Here is a 17,898-nt window from a genome sequence, read left to right as displayed (position 1 = left end):
GTCTCTCCATTTCCGACAGCAGCCACAGCCCCCGTAGGTCTCTATGGGGCCCATTTATCAAAGTTAATTTGAGGTAAATTCCCCGAAAACACCTGTTTTCGGGGGTTTACCTCAAATATTAAGTATCCCCCGGATGTATGAAAGAGGGACCGCAGCAGTATCTCCGATACCTGCTGCGATCCCTCCATTGCCGCCCGCAGCCGCCTCCCCCATAGGTTTATATGGGGGATGCGATGCTGCCAAATGTATCAATAATCGATATTGGCCCCAGCAGCTAACGTTATCTGAAGATAGCGTTAGCCGCTGTAGTCTATGTGTACTTACCGCATTTCAGCCGGCAGAGGGATCTTCCAGATCCCTCTGCCAGCAATGGGCGCCGCTCATGTGCAGTCCGCGAGACTGCGCAGCAGTCCCGCATGCACTCCGGCCACATCGCAGGGACGGGCTCCTTTCAGAGCCTGTCTCCCTGCATGTGCCGGTACATACATTCAGCCGGTATGATCGCATTTTGCAATGCGATCATGGGCGGTACTGGATGCCCTGATCACATTGTAAAATGCGATCATTAATAAATGGGCCCCTATGGGCGTTGCAATGCTGTCAGATTTACGCATTCCAAAGTTTGGCCCCCACAGCTAACACCATCTGAAGAGAACGTTGTGCTCTTACCGGGAGAGGGTTCCTCCGGTACCCTCCTCAGCAATGGCAGCCGTGCATGCATGGTCTACTGACCACAGGAGTCCCTGCAAGAGTGAAGATACTGCTTATGCCACTGTGCTGTCCATATAATAAACACAAGCTGGGACTGACTGAAAGTGTCCATATTGGTATGCACTGCATAACTTTCATACAAGCTACTATTTTAACCATTGGTGCTCAAGCTTTAAGTTTGTTCAATCACACAGGTTATAGTGTGTATAGATTGCTATAGAGCACACACAGCTGTAGAATGAACACACTGGCACAGCCCAGTGCCCCCGTCACACACAGTCACACAGGAGGCCCTGCCACAGCTTCCTTATAAGGAGATAGTGAGGGACAGGAAGCGGCAGCTGGTGTAACAGAAAATAGCTTCCTCCTCCTGCTCTCACGTTGTGTGTTTGTGTGATCTGTCTCAGGATCCCAGGTAACGTGTGATTTATAATCAGATTATTAGCGATGTCCTGGTGTGTGGTGTTACTGAGTGTGTGCCCTGTCTGTGTCTCCGCAGGGTGAGGCAGCGCTAAGGTCGTGCCCAGGACCCGACATCATGCAGGTGAGTGTGCCCACAGTGCTGTATCATTAGTGCTTAGTGACATCTCCCCACAGCAAGCCCCGAACATGTCATCCACCAGAGCATTCCTGGTGCCGCTTTCAGACTGCTGAGGATGATGATAAATATATTGCATTATATGCAATGGTGTGGGGTGTTTTTTTTTTTATTTGTTTTTTTTTCAAGAGCTTTGAATTATTATTATTATTATTATTATTATTATTATTTTATATATATATATATTTCAAAGCTCTTAAAAAAAAAATATATATATATATATATATATATATATATATTTTTTTTTTTTTATTATTATTTTTTTTTTTACATTTGTTCTAATAATTGAATAGTGACTGATGTATTTTAAAGTAGTATTTTTATTTGCAATACATTTCACATACCAAGATCTCATTGCGTTTGAAAATAAGTTGGTAATTTTATGTATAAAGAATGTAGTAGTGTACATTTTCTTCTGGCTTGTGTTGCTGTATGTGAGGCCTGTGTCACTGTTTCAGAAGTATAGAAATCAGTGATGCCTATCATCTGCATTTATTTATAAGATGCCACCAGATATCGTAGGCGACACTAGACAGGAGGTCTATTCATGTAGATCTGCGATACAGAATTGTTACTGATCACTATAGATTGTATCAGTTTGATGCAATCTATAGCTTTGGTAAGTAGCTATTCATGTACCCTGACCAGTATTGTGAAGTGATGCAGTATGTCCTGGTGTGGCGGTCTGGTCTTATTATGTTCATTACTGTTTTGTGCATGCGCCGTTTTGATCTCCTCATTGGCGGCTCCTGTCTGAACAGGCAGCAATGGCTCATGGGATAATAAAGGGGAGAAGCAACAACATGATAGGACCAGGCTCAAGAACAGGCAAGTTCTGCCTAATTCAGGAGAAGCTCACTATGCCATTCTGAAATGGCGAATGCGGTACAAGCAGAGGAATGGCAAGCCTATCTTTCTGTTTGTTTATGAATCGCACTCACCATGTTAAAGTATGGTGATGCGATATAGACACGGAGCAGGTTCACCGCTGGAGAAATAAGCTACTCCATGGTAACAAGCTAAATGAATCGCACAAAGCAGAGAGGAGCCCTGTTTTCAGATAAACCGGACACTTCACTGCGTTATGAATAGACCCCTGAGTGTAGAGAGGCTCCTGCTTGTTACCACTTGTGTTTATGTGCTAAATAGTGGTGCAGAAAATATGCCTGTACTCCAATATTAAACTAACAATCGTGATTTCCTCTTCTTCCTTTGTTTTTGTTTTTTTTTTGTAATCATACTTCTAGATGTACATTGTCACAATTTTAGCATTGTGCTGACCTCCCCTTATTTGCTGGTATTATGTTTGCACTTGGGTAAACCTTGCACATAAGAAATCCTTTTTTATTTTAGGACCCCAATGCAGACACAGAATGGAATGATATCCTGCGTAAAAAAGGCATCCTTCCTCCCAAGGAGACGCCAAAGGAGGAAGAAGAGGAAGAAGAAGCCCAAATATTTAAGCTACAGTCAGTTGGTGAGTGCTGGGGAAAAAAGAGAAAAAATACCCTGCATGTATGGCATCACCTTTTACATGTACTTTTCCCTTAAAATGAATAACTGGAAAATGTTGTATTTTTTTTTTTTTTTCTGGCTTCATTGTAGTGCCTGGGGTGATTGCATGTGACTTGCAACAGAGTGTTTCCATAAGGGGCAGTCAAAAACTGTTTGAGCTCTCTCTTGATACCCTTAAAGTAACTAATGATGTGTCAGTATCCCATCAATTGTAGGGAAAATAACAATTTATTTTAAAAAGTATATATGAACCAAGCAAATACAAGATTACTGAGAAACTGCTTTTGATTTCTGGACATTGATGTTTGCATGTAGATTACTGATAGTCAGTGGAAGATGGAACAATGTACAAAGTACCACAAAAGTATTGTTGTGTTGTGTCTAACTCTGCATTCTGTACAGCTCTGACTGTCAGTTATCAAACATTGTGCTCGATTCAATTCAACGCGAATTGAATAGCGCCGGGAATGAGTTCCCGGAGCTATTGAATTATGCGCGCCACTAGGTTCAGGGGAATGCCGGTTCTTGCGCCTTTTAAACAGGGTGTTTAGGCGCAAGAAGAGGCATTCTCCGATTTAAACTTCCTGGCGCGATGCTGTTTCCACCATGCTAAGGTCAGAAAACAGCATGGCGCCTGTAGTTTTGTTGGATTTCTGCTCGCATACCAGGAGGAATGTGAGAAGAGAACCTTAGTTGGGCTTAGCAGCGCGCTGAATTGAATAGCTCCGGGAGGTCATTCCCGGCGCTATTAAATTCGCGTTGCATTGAATCAAACCCATTGAGTTTTATTTTGAGACCTTCATTCATTTTATTTAAATATAGATATATATCGGTCCCGGATTCCCATCAATAAGATATATCTGTGGTTGGTGCCCTCACAAATATGGATACAAATGGGCAAAGGTGTGGCACTCTAAATTAGTCCACAGGCTGGAGTAGATTAACAACGTTTCAGTATTTCCAACTGTCTTCAGGTTACTGAAATGTTGTTAAACTACTCCAGCCTGTGGACTATTTAATTTGAGTTTTGAGTGCCACACCTTTTTGTATATGTATTTCTACTTCAGGGTCCATAGGGTATCCACAGGATACCTTGGGGTATAGGTGATGACGTCAGGCATCGGGCACCATAGAGTTAAAGCTTTCAGCCTCCCAGGATGCACTAGGGTCCCCCTCCTATACCCCGCCCCCGCCAAGGGATCTCAGTTTAGTTTGGTGCCTGGCCGGAGTCGGATGCACCTGTTAGAGGGGGGCCATGAAGAGCCCCTGAAGTTTTCGTCTTTGCAGCTGTGGCTGCACATCTGGAAGTACAGCATGGACAGTCAGTCCTGACATCCATGCTGTCTTCCCTACACCCCCGCCGGTACCAGAACGCCGGTACCGATCCGGGGATGCTGGTATCCATCTGGGGTCACAGCTAGCGGTGACCCCAGATGTTTGGGACCATGGCCGGATCCAAGGGGGACTACAAGGTAAGCAGCAGGGTCCCGCGGTGGGACCCTGCTGAACATGGTCCTAAGTCCCCAGGCAGGGGGCTCCCTGGGGACTGGCTGCAGCGTGGAGCCAGGTACTAACCTGCGCTTCCAGTATCCCCCTGGAGCAGCGGACCGCGGCAGAGCGGTAGCGCTGCGGCGTCCCAGGGGTTAAATGCATGCCAGGGGAGCGCGCCATCCCTGTCTCACAGCCGGCGCCTTCACCGCTGCACACAGCCCTCTCTGCTCTAGCTGACTGGTCCTGTGTCAGCGCTCCTCCCCCAGGCCGGCGTCCTCTCTGCTCCTCGATGGCCATCTTTGGAAGAAGCATGGTGAGCGCTGCTGGACGCTGATGAATGGTGGCATCGTGGTCTGGGTCCCCCTGCATACCTCTCCTCCATTGGATTAAGGTCTGTGTATGCAGCGCTGTGTCCTACCAGGCTCTGTGTCTGCGTAGTTGAGGATCAGCGCTGATAGTGCAGGAATTGATTTCTTTGCATTGTATGTGACCTATGCTAGTGTCTGCTGCCTGTACTTTCATTTTCTTCTGTCAGCATTTCACTGTCCCTGATCTTTCTGCTAAAGCCCTTGCGGTGCAGTGCTTGCAGGGTGGTCTCACACTATACTAACGAGTATCAGTGAGAGGGGTCACATACTTAACATTATGTCTGAAAGTGACTTTCCTCTCCAGCTTTTATGTACTACATGCAAGGTACCTATAGCGGAGGGGGACGGTAGCGCGGAGGGGCTATGTCGGAAGTGTTATTCATTGACGCGGCCGATTACGGTCACGGCGCCGGTACAGGAGCCACCCTGTGCTTGTTTCGCCAAAGCGCTTACAACCCGCGTGGGCCAGTTAGCTCCACAGCCTGCCTTCACTCAGATGGGATTGTCCCAGCAGTCAGTGGTGTCGTCACCCATGCAGGGTTTCCCGAGACAATTGATGGTACCCCACAGTCTCCCTATTTCCCCTCCTCAGGTCTCTCATGAGCCTGCATGGGTTAATTCGTTAACAAGCTCTGTACAGCATTTGTCAGAAGTGTTGCAAGGGGAGTCTGTGATGCGGCCTCACAAGCGGCCGGTGGCGTCTCTGTCTGCTCCTTATGAGGATGACGACGGGACGTCCGATGATGGGGAGATTCTGGATCTTTCTGACCCGGAACCTCCCCGTCCTAAAGAGTCGGAAGCTAAGTCTAAGGTTTATATACCTGGCCTTATTCGTGCAGTTCGTACTGCTTTAGTTATTGAGGATGAGGAGCCTCCGGTATCAAAATCCAAATACGCCTTTTTCAAGGATGTTAAGGGAGATGCCACAGTGTTTCCTCTTTCAGGGCAATTAGTGGACCACCTAGAGGAAGCGTGGAAACAGCCAGGCAAACGGTATCAGCCTCAAAGGCGTTTAGCAGTGGCGTATCCCGTTTGCGGACAATTATTTTGCCAAGTGGGAATCTCCGCCACAGGTGAATTCCCATATAACACGCCTGGTGGAAGTGCCACGTTGCCCATGCCCTCCATGTCCTCCTTAAAGGATGCCATGGACCGTAAGGTGGAAATCTGCCTAAAGTCCGTTTATTCCCTTGCGGGGGGGGCAGCTAGGCCGGCTATGGCCATTTGTTGGGTTGCCAGAGCTATGGAGCGCTGGGCAGATACGTTAGAGGCGTCCTTCGATTTCGGCTGAACAGACCGAGTTGATAGGCAATCTCAGGGATTCGGCCACTTACATTAATGAAGCTGCTTTGGATATCAGTACCCTAACCTCACAGATTTCTTCGGCTGCTGTGGCGGCTCGTCGCACGTTATGGTTGCGATCTTGGAAGGCGGACGCTGATTCCAAAAAGGGCCTGGAAGCCTTGCCCTTTAACGGAGAAGTGCTATTTGGTCCAAATCTGGCCAAAATTGTGGCCACGCTGGCGGCAGCCAAATCAGCATGTCTCCCGTCTGCTGCAGTTCCGTCCAGCTCAGGTATGTCGTCCTTTCGGCCTTACAGGGCCCAGGGTAGGCCTAAATCACAATCCTTTCCCCGACAGGCTGGCCCCAAAAAATCAGCCAAGCCCCGGAAGCAGGCCTGGAGTACCAGGCGTCCGGCTCCTAAGCCAGATGACAAGCCTGCGGCCTGACTGTCCAGGCCTCCCTTTGGGGGATCCCAAAGTGGGAGGCCGCCTGATGCAGTTCGCCCAGTGTTGGTCGGTCACCACGATGGACACTTGGGTTCTCGAGGTGGTTTCTCACGGGTATGCCCTCTCCTTCCGGCACAGACCCCCGTCTCGATTCTTCACCACGGGTCTACCATCAGACCGGAACAAAGCCTTGGAACTGCGGAAAGTTTTGCACACTATGCTCCAGGCTGGAGTTATAGTGCCTGTTCCATTCTCCCGGAAGGGCCAGGGTTTCTATTCCAATCTCTTTTTGGTGCAGAAACCCAATGGGTCGTATCGTCCAGTACTCAACCTCAAAGCTCTCAACAAGTCTTTGCGGGTACCGAAGTTTCGGATGGAGACCCTGCGGTCCATCATTCTGGCGCTGGAACCTGGGGACTATATGGTGTCGTTGGACATACAGGACGCTTACCTGCATGTCCCTATTCTTTTGCGCCATCAACAGTTCCTCAGGTTTGCAATCCGCAACGACCACTTTCAGTTCCGGGCATTGCCTTTTGGCCTGTGACAGCACCGCGTGTTTTCACCAAGGTGATGGCGGTCATGGCGGCTTTCCTGCGGCTGCAGGGAGTCCACATGTTACCATACTTGGACGACCTTCTCTTGGTGACAGGATCTCCAGAGCTCCTTCTGCGCCACTTGGACCTGACCATTGCGGTACTGCAACGGCACGGCTGGTTGATAAACTGGCAGAAGTCCACACTGATCCCGTCTCAGCGGATTCTGCACCTCGGAGCCTTATTGGACTCCGGTCAGCAGAGGATCTTTGTGACGGGGGAAAAGATCTCTGCCTTGAGGGTGCGCAGTTGTCTGCAGAGCCACCGGATCCTGTCCAAATGGAATGGACTGCCTCAGTCTCTAAAATCCCAGACTATAGTGCTCACTCCGGAGGTTCGCCTGTCCCTAGCCTGGTGGTTGCAGACGACCCATCTCAACAAGGGTCATCCGTTCTGGGTGGCGAATTGGGTCCTGTTGACGACGGACTCCAGTCTTCGGGGCTGGGGAGCAGTTTCGGGTCCACACTTGTTCCAGGGCAGGTGGACTCAGGCAGAGGCAGAGCTTCCCATAAACATTTTGGAGCTCCGCGCGGTATTCAATGCTCTCCAGCAGGCACATCTAGTTCTCCGAGGTCACCCAGTGCAGGTCCAGTCAGACAACGCTACCACCGTGGCCTACATAAATCGGCAGGGAGGAACCCGAAGTCGGGCGGCTCTCGTAGAGGTGCCCCACATCCTGGTATGGGTGGAGCGCAATCTCCCGGCCATATCAGCGGTATTTATCCCGGGAGTGCTGAATTGGGAGGCGGACTTTCTCAGTCGCCAGGACGTTCATCCGGGGGAATGGTCTCTGCACCCAGACGTCTTTCAACTGCTGGTGGACAGGTGGGGTCTTCCAGAGATCGACCTCATGGCGTCCCGGCACAACAACAAGTTGCCGGTGTACGGGTCTCGCACAAGAGACGAAAAGGCGTCTCTGGTGGATGCTCTGTCCGTCCAGTGGACGTTCCGGTTCGCTTATCTTTTTCCTCCGGTTTCCCTTCCGCGAGTAATCCGGAAATTCAAACAGGAAAGAGGGACGCTCCTGTTGATAGCTCCCGCATTGCCCAGACTGCACTGGTTCTCAGACCTTCAGGGTCTGTCCGTGGACAGTTCCTCTACGGTTGCCGCTGCGACCGGACCTTCTGTCTCAGGGTCCCTGTCTTCATCCGGACCTGACTCGGCTGTCTTTGACGGCGTGGCTGTTGAGATGGCCGTGTTAAGGTCCCAGGGGTTTCTCCAGCTCTTTAGTGTGAACCATGCTCAGAGCTCGGAAACCGTCTTCCGCGAGAATATACCATCGCGTGTGGCATACGTTCTTCCAGTGGTGTAGACCGAGAGGTTATGCACCTAGGGTGCTAGCCTTCCTACAAGCGGGACTGGACCATGGGCTTCGCCTTGCTTCTTTGAAGGTGCAGGTTTCTGCCCTGTCTGTCTGGTTCCATCGTAGGATTGCTACAATCCTTTATGCAGGGCGTTTTGCGCATTCAGCCACTCTTTGTTCCACCTGTGGCACCTTGGGATTTGGCTGTGGTCCTGTGGGCTCTCCAGGGACCGCCGTTTGAACCACTGGGATCAGTGGACCTTAAATGGCTAACAGCTAAGACTGTTTTCCTTGTGGCCATCGCTTCGGCCAGACGTGTTTCTGATTTAGGGGCTCTTTCTTGTAGACCCCCTTTCTTGATTTTTCATGGGAACAGGGCAGTGCTGCGCACTCGTCCTGAATTTTTGCCCAAAGTTGTTTCCCTGTTTCACATTAACAAAGAAATTGTTGTGCCGGCCTTAAACTCACCTGGTCTTTCAGTGGGTGAGGCCACTTTGGATGTGGTGCGGGCCTTAAGAACTTATGTTGACCGCACTTCTTCATTTAGGAAGTCTGACGCCTTGTTTGTCCTCTATGGCTTCCGTAAAAAGGGTTGGCCTGCTTCCAAACAAACTTTGGCAGCTTGGATCCGTATGGCCATTTCAGAAGCTTATCTTCATGAAGGCCTGCCAGTTCCATCCTCTGTGAGGGCTCATTCCACTAGGTCTGTGGGTCCTTCGTGGGCAGCTCGATGTGGTGCCTCTGCAATCCAGATCTGCAAGGCTGCTACGTGGTCCTCTGTCCATACCTTTGTGAGGTATTATGCGTTTGACACCTTTGCCTCTCAGGATGCTTCCTTCGGGCGGCGGATTCTCCTTTCAGCACAGGAGCGTCCCCACCCTTAAAGGATACTGCTTTGGGACATCCCCAAGGTATCCTGTGGATACCCTATGGACCCTGAAGTAGAAAATATGAGATATGGTAAGAACTTACCTTTTGTTATCTCTATTTCTACGAATTCCATAGGGTTCCACAGGACTCCCGCCCTGTCGCACCTGTGCTGCAGATGGGCTTTGCTCTGGTCACCGGTTTTTCCGTCTCCCTCTGGTGAGAATGTGATTCTTGTGTGTGTCCAGATCTTTTTTTCTCTCTCTTCCTTCTCCTCCTATGGCTGGGTACGTAACTGAGATGCCTTGGCTCGGGGGCGAGGTATAGGAGGGGCACCCTAGTGCATCCTGGGAGGCTGAAAGCTTTAACTCCATGGTGCCCGATGCCTGACGTCATCACCTATACCCCAAGGTATCCTGTGGAACCCTATGGACTTCGTAGAAATAGAGATAACAAGGGTAAGTTCTTACCATATCTCATATTATATCTCTATCTGTTTTTTATATATATATATATATATATATATTTTATTTATTTATTTTTTTTTATATATATATTTTAGTGAAAACATATGAGGACATGACTCTACAAGAGCTGGAGGACAACGAGGATGAGTTTAGTGAAGAAGATGAGAGAGCCATAGAACTGTACAGGTGACTTGTGTACAAATTCCATATATACTTATTTTGCTATGTAAAATATACATGTGTCAGGAAAAAGGAGTAGGTTATTGATGTGTTAGAACAGGCCATGCAATCTCTCCAGCTCTCACCCCCTTTTTATAGGTCTAACCTAGAGTGGGATTCATGCTAAAATAAAAGCGTCCCCTTCTATTTCCACTGAAGTGACAAAACACGTGCTTGGTGTGATGGAATACATGTGACTATGCACCTAACTTAGGCCCCCATTTATCAACGATGGTAAACACCATCAGAATTTTTAGTTTAGTTTCACTGTGATACAAACTAAACATCCACTGGTATTTACCAATACTTACCCGTCAGATCACACAGCTGAGAGATAAGTGGAACTAAACCCAATATAATTTAGTATATGTTATAGTAAGCTAAATGGCCTTTTTTATACCCAGAAAATGTTTTTATATTAAGAGCACGCTGCCATATATTTATACTTTGTCCCCTCTACATCCCAAATCTCCAATTTGGACTAAGTGGTTCTTATGAGGCAGCTTTGTCTTATCTGTAGGGGGAGGCTCCAGTCAAACACTAAATCGTGACCTTGGTATTTATTGCAGACTCTATACAGTGCTGGGGAGACACTGCATGCTGGACATGAAAGACTGAAATAAACATGTTTGCATAACAATATATTGTCTGTATTCTGATGTGTGATTCTTCCAGGCAGCAAAGGATGGCTCAGTGGCAGGCAACTCAGCTAAAGAATGTATTTGGGGAAGTGGTGGAGATTTCTGGACAAGACTATGTGCAAGAAGTGACAAACGCTAGCAAAGATCTTTGGGTGATTTTACATCTTTACAAACAAGGGTATGTCTTTAACTATTATAATAACTAATCCCATTATACTTCTGTAAAAGCTTTCTTAAATGAATTCAAACTGAAACATCAGTTTGAACTAATTTACCACCAGCTCATGCTGGTGGTTACGCCTGGAAACCAGGAGAAACTAAAGGACGTACTTGGCCAGACAGTGGTTGCAGGTAGTATAAGAGAATGCTTCGTGAGGATACACACACATAATCTCTTTGACCACATTATGCCAATTAAGACTGCCACAGGGAATCGGTTACTGCTTAAATGGCTGATAACCCAAGATGGATTGCTTACTGTGAAGTTGTTTAGAGATTTTCATAGAATCTCAAACATTTCACATCCTGTCAGAGATTGGCGTGAGTGATCCTCAGTGAATTCGCTCTCAAAAACATGTATATGTGTATAATATATGTATGGGGCACATGAAGTTTCACAGTAAGGGCAACCTAAATTTGTAAGTGTGTGTGTGCGTAGTCCTGGTGTATTAAATATATACACTACGTGGCCAAAAGTATGTGAATGCCCCTTGTCATTAGTTTGTATGACTCATTTCTCCTCTGTGCATAAATGAAGCTTACAGCTTTAATATGGATCTGCCACATGGTATGAGAATGTTTCATGCCAAATGTGTACTGCCAACTGAAAAGATGGTGGAGAAGGAATAATACTGGGGCTGTTTTTATGGTTTGTCCTTTACCACTTCCTTTCAATAAAAGAACATGTAAATGTTAGGGTATATAATGGCATCCTAGAGAATTTTGAGCTTCCATCAAAAACCTTTTGGGAATTAAGTGGAACCAACTGCAAGGCGGACTTTATCGCACAACATCCGTGCATGTTCTCACTAATGCTCGTTGGATGGAGATTCCTTCAGCGAATTATCCACAATCTATTATAAAGCCTTCCCTAAAGAGTAGAGGATGATTTAGCAGCAGAAGGTGGATCAACTCCATATTAATGCCCAAGGTTTTGGAATGAGATTATCAACCTAGTACTTATGGGTGTGGTGATCAAGTTTTCATATACTTTGACTGTGTAGTGTATGGTCACAGATCTCTCGCCTCTTCAAAATGTTGACATGGTTTAAATGTCGACAGTAGATTCCTGATAGCCAATTCAGAACATGTGAACGATGACACATTTTATCATACCTGTCTGCGCAACTTCCCCCTTTTCAACTGTTTGAAACTCCTCTACCAATTGGTAAAATTCCGTTATATTTTTATTTCTAGAATTCCGCTTTGCACTTTGATAAACCAGCACTTGGCTATGCTTGCCAGAAGGTTTAAAGATGTGAAATTCCTGAAGTCCATTTCTACAACGTGCATACCAAACTATCCTGACAAGAACCTACCCACTATTTTTGTTTACCGTGAAGGTGAAATTCGTGCCCAGTTCATAGGACCGCTAGTATTTGGTGGCATGAATCTAACCCTAGATGGTAAGTGAACAGTGGGGGAGAGGTATCAACCAGCGATATGGGGGTTTAGTGGTATCGTAGCATGTTGTGTAATGTAAAACCTTAGATTTGCCCAGAAATTTGCTAGGAACATTGTTGCTCCTCAATATTTTATCATTGTATAAATAAATATAATGTGGGCTCAGTGAAGGTATGAACTGCAGTAGTGAAATAAATAGCCAAATATATGTTATGTTGGTATTTATTTTTTTAAGAACATACATAATTTACATCTACTATGTTTGGTGACTAAGCAATCTCTGATGTTATTGTAGAATTAGAATGGAAGTTATCTGAGTCTGGTGCCATCAAGACAGAGCTTGAGGAAAACCCCCGACAACAAATCCAAGACCAGCTACTAACTTCAATCAGGAGTTCATTTGCCACAAACAAAGAAAGTGATTCAGATGAGGACTGATTTTCAATGATTTTTATGTTTGTCTTTTTTTTTTTTTAATAGATTTCAAAATGATTATCTGCTCTGAAGCTAAGTGCTCTTTTGTCTGTGTTGAGGTTGGAAATGAGGGGTTTCAGTAAGGAGGATTGCTATACATACCACTTGAAAATAAAACCCCTATTATTGATAAAGAATGATACAATCTATGGGGGGGATTTCAACTAGCCACAATATCCTGTTTACACAGGTTAATGCAACTTAATGTGACCAGGTAAAAATTGTTCTATATCAAATTAGCTGTGTAAATTAACCCGCATCAACTCTCTATAGGAATTAACGCACATTTTTTTAATTTTTTTTTTTCCGCAGCCCTTGATCAGGTGAAAAATTTGTGAAAATCCCCCTATTTTAAGGTACAACCGTGTGGACTTGGTTCAGAACACCTGGGACACCACCCCTTCCCCTCCCCCTAATTATTAATGATGCACTTAGAAATGTTTAATTAGCTTAATTTAACCATGCCGCACTACCTGCGAAGCTTCCTGTCGTCATGCAGAGCTCAGGCTGCGTATGCCATCATTGGGGCTTAATTATGCACGCCTCTGTAATGGCGTTTAAACGCACAGGCATGCCTGTGTTCCTTTGACCGCCTCTCCTGTCCACCCGCAAACGGCACTCGCTGTCGATCATTTCAGTGTTACACTGAGGTCGCATACCCAGTGCTGCGGCCTGCTTGCGCATTGCGATGCATGAGCAGAGCTCAAACATCGACTGGTTGCATGCGTCCATAGCCTTCAGATCCAACCTGAATCAAGCCCAAAGCTTTTACCGTAGCTAATTGAAATTCACCCTATATCTTGGATGAATATAGCTTAATTGGGACAAGGCCAACTATTGTGCCATTATCACCCCTGAATGTAGAGTGGGGCTGCCTAAAACTGCATCTAGTGGGCTATCAAAAAAATGTTTTGTTTACTTGGGCCTTGCATTGTTAGTATAAAGCGAATTCCACTGGCAACACTGACTGATTCAATTTCATAATTGTTAAGCCTGTGAAATAAGCCGTGGTACAGCTAATAAACTGTTACAAGTGTAAATGACTATAACTCACCCAGCCAATGATAAGATCCAGTGACAAGGGCCAGGAACCAATCACAAGTCACTGCAACAATGCTTTGTAGTGGTTTCATTATTTATTTTTATTGTAAAGTGCTGCTCCCACTTGTACAATGAGGCCAACAACTAACTTTACTCATACTGCTGTCAGGATATTTGTGTATAAAAGAATATACAGTACACTAAACATTTGAAAATTAACATGATTTATTTAGTGCATTATATTAAACTATAACACTTGGAATCTGTCTGCTCTACATAATTAACATTTACTGAAAACAAAATTATATATGTTATATATAGTAAAGGGTATACCTCATAGGTCTGTTTGTGTTGTGCTGGAAAATGTGCTTCTATGTCTGACAAATGTGTTTGTTTTAGAGGGTTTCACCACCCATTATTATTTGTCACACTCCACTCTACAGAGACCCCTTTTTTAATTAAACTGATTTATTATTTGTTGTCACCATAGCTTCCAGTAATGAGTACAATATTGACATGTTCTGACCTGGCCTCTCCTGCAGTTCCCTGTAGACATATCGGTTATCTCATCCTTTGCTAGACCTGCATCGCCATTGGGCTCCCTGAATCACTAAAATGTACTATAGTTTTACTGCAACTTAGGACTTGACTTTACCATAATTTACTCGGTCATAAGAATTTTGTCATTTAAAATGACCTCTATGTTCAGCTACACTGCCACTTCCATTTCCCTCTACATTACAGTGTTTAGTACTGTAGGAGGAGACCCTTGGTAATCCTATCTATAAGATTGATTCAGTCCGGCATGAGGTGCCATTGTGCTGAAAAAAAGCGGCAGCAATGTTGTTTGTGCGCTGTGGGGTGCGAGCCTAAACAAGCAAGGTTTCCCTTCCCTTGCTGGATATCCCACGGTATATTAGCCCACGCTGTCCTGTGTGCCCTATGTGTATTATGTTATCACTGAATAACAGCATCTATTAACTTTTTTTGAATTCAGGGGAAAAACATACATATAGGGGGGAATTCAATTAGCTTCGACTTTATTTCTTTCCGGTTGTGAAAAATTAGAGTTTTTCGCATTGTCTTTTTTTTTTTTTTTTTTTTTTGTGCCATTCAATTTGCGTCATTTTTTTTGGCGCAAAAAAAAAAATCTACTTTTGGACGAACACACACACAGAATCCCTGAAAAGGTTACGACTTAGGTGTTTTTACGGCCACGATCGCGATAACGTGGCTCATTAACAGGTATTTGTTTTCCAACTGCCTTGGGTAGGCGAAAAAAAAATCCTGATGACTGATCAACAAGCCACAATAAATTTACTGCAACTATTTTAATTCCCCCCCAAAGTGGTTTATAAAAGGGTGTATGGGGAATCTAAATATTGATGGATTGGAGAATCCCTTTAAGTGATATTACTTGATCAAGCCAAACATCATACTTTATAATGCATTCTAATGTATTAAACTAATAATGCTCAGTATCATGAATGTCTCATACCTATATATTGTACTAAATAATTGAAGAAAACTGGGAAAATAAGCTCCTCCAATATAAAGCGTGTAATAATCCTTTGCCTACAACGTATTTATTTTTACTGTTGTCACTGTGCTACCACTATTATTTATCACTGACTGATTTCAGTAATCAAACACTAGCCAAACTCCGAAAAGCTGAAAATTTGTGATTTGGTGTAATTTTATTACAAATTCAATGCAATTAAAAAAAAAACACATTAATGAGTTAATTCTACTTAAGGTGCGTACACACATAACAATTTTAGTAACGAACGATTTTCGTTCAGATTTTCCCTTGAAAAATCTTTTACAAAAATCGTTTGTTACTAAATTAATGAACAATTTTGTCAAAGATTTTCATGAACGATTTTTTTTAATCATGCATACAGTGAATGGACATCGTTCATTCTGTACAACATGAACGATTTTCTGAGCGAAAATCGTTATGTTGGACAGTCAGAATGGACGATGAACTACAAACGGGAGCGCGCATGGACAATTATCTTTCATCATTCACCCTCAAAAAATGAACGATTTTTCTAAACAATTTAGCGATAACGATGTCGTTATAGTTAAATCATTCAAGAAATCGTTGTGTACGCACCTTTACAATTTGAAAGCCTGTTTTATATAATGATACGTTTGTTAGATCTAGATGTACTCAACAATTTGACCATTTTGTTTAGAATCAATTTCACGGTAATATTAATACCACTACGTCTGCGTTCAAATTTTCTTTTAAGTCTAATGACAATTGATCTAAAAGCTGAACTACCACCTACATAAAATAGAACACAAAGTTGCACCTCCCCTTGACACGGGCTGCTACAGGCAAGCCAAGAGATAGAATGTATGCAGAAGGACCAATCACAGAGTTACTATAACTGTTGTTTTTTGCCCAGGTAAGATAGTTGCCTGTGAAAAACTCTTGCACACAGCAGTGATTGGAGTTCTTGGCATGGGGTGGTGGTTTGTATATTAATAAAATAAAGAATAATCGGCGGTAATGCAGATTGTGTTAGTAGCTAAAGATAACACCATATTTAACACCGAAATAGGTAAATATTGTTAAACGGATTGTTGTTATAACAAACAATTTTACATTTCATTTGGAGCTACCAACACACTTTGCAAAGTCATACGATGGCAGATGACCGAGCCATCTGTCACTAACTACAATCATTCCTGGTTATACAGCACAGTAGTGTGACCTAACTGTTCTCTGTTCTATTTCCTGCCATGATATCTAACTAAAGTTATAATTGACTGTAAAGAGTTACTAAAGGAAAAATGCTAACCAGACCTGTAAACTTTTTTTTTTTTTTTTTTTTATATACAATAAAGTGTGTTGAATTTTTACTTTACCATTTGTACGTGAACTTATGGACACTAAATTACTGGTTTTTTTGCCATACAATATCCCTCCCTTATATGGTCTAAATCAGGGGTTGCCAAACACTATCCTCAAGGTACCACTAACAGGTCATGTTTTATAGATTTCTATCTGTGGAGACAGTAGGGATAATTATTGACACAGCAAAAACAAATTAACGCACCTGTGCATGACTAAAGAAATCCTCAAAAGATGACCTGTTGGTGGTACTTGAGAATTAGGGTTGAGAACCCCTTGTCTAAATGTTGCAACAAATTTACAGTAGTAAGCAACACAGTGACAACTCCCTGAGTAATACCTCTTTTATATTTGAATGCTGGATCGCATGGATCCAGGTTTTTGAATGCGGGTCCAACCTGGATGCGACCCCTTTCAGACAGGCGGCTTATTCCCAGGTTGGCCACGTCGGTGTAGTGTCGGTGCTTGGAGATGAGATAATTTACAGCCTGTGCTGTAAATGGGTCCCGGGTAAGATGACCCGGGTTAACTGGTTACACTGCACGGCGACCCAGGTTGATCCCGGGTTTAATCTTTTTAAACTGGCCTATCCATTAGCAGATAAATTGAACAACTGAACGATAGATATATCGTTCAGTCGTTCAATTTATCTGCTATGGATAGGCCTGAACGATGACAGATGCGCACTCCCGCGGCCTATAAATTGAATCTTTAATCTCTCCAACATGTTGGTCAATTATCGCATATCGCTGCCAGATATTAGAAATATCTGGCAGTTTATATGCGGTGAACGACGAAAGATATTAACAGCAGCTACAGAGCGCTTCAGAGAAAAAAAAAATCCACTCCCTGAATGATGTCATGCGATACCGTTCATCTTTTGTCAAAATCTGTCATGTACATGACAGATATCTTTCAGCACAGCCACCGGAATTTTCAATAGATATCTTTTGTCTTTCATCTTTCAGAAAAACATCTGCTAATGGATAGGCCCCTTTACTACCTGCGTTGAAATGCTGAGTCGACCTGTTATCTTTTTTTCTTTGTTTTTGAAGAACCTTTTCAGACTAAGCTAAATCCCTGGTTCACGTGTAGACACCCGGGATTTTGCTGCTGTCTGAAAGGAGTATAAATCAGCCTTTCTGCATCCTAGCTCCTATCCCATCTACACCTTTTTAATACAAAGAACTTCTATGGCTTATTTTATTTTTATTTTTTATTATCATGGATTGTGGTGTGGCTACAGCATGTACATTTATCAGTAAATGTTCAATATAGGCATCTCCATTCCATCCCTACCTTCTTCTTTCTTAGGGGTCTATTTACCCTGCCAGCCAATCCGCTCCTAACTACCATCTCACAGGCTGTGTTTGAAAAATGACAGTTGG

The 17,898-nt window shown here is 44.2% G+C and overlaps 1 protein-coding gene across 1 annotated transcript; it reads left to right on the top strand.

Annotated features, from left to right (window-relative positions):
- The first annotated feature begins 1,038 nt into the window (after positions 1-1,038).
- PDCL3 (phosducin like 3) lies at positions 1,039-16,498 on the top strand. Its single transcript, XM_088454188.1, has 7 exons — positions 1,039-1,126; positions 1,211-1,255; positions 2,663-2,786; positions 9,742-9,832; positions 10,541-10,684; positions 11,923-12,131; positions 12,425-16,498. Exons 2-7 carry the CDS (start codon positions 1,250-1,252, stop codon positions 12,565-12,567), a joined length of 717 nt encoding a protein of 238 aa, XP_088310314.1. The 5' UTR covers positions 1,039-1,126; positions 1,211-1,249; the 3' UTR covers positions 12,568-16,498.
- The last annotated feature ends 1,400 nt before the right edge of the window (positions 16,499-17,898 follow it).

The sequence above is a fragment of the Taudactylus pleione genome, unplaced genomic scaffold (assembly GCF_031769625.1).
Source record: "Taudactylus pleione unplaced genomic scaffold, aTauple2 ptg000609l, whole genome shotgun sequence".
NCBI classification, from domain to species: Eukaryota; Metazoa; Chordata; class Amphibia; order Anura; family Myobatrachidae; genus Taudactylus; species Taudactylus pleione.
The sequence above is the reverse complement of the archived record's forward strand: the minus strand, read 5'-3'. Positions and strand labels throughout refer to the sequence as shown.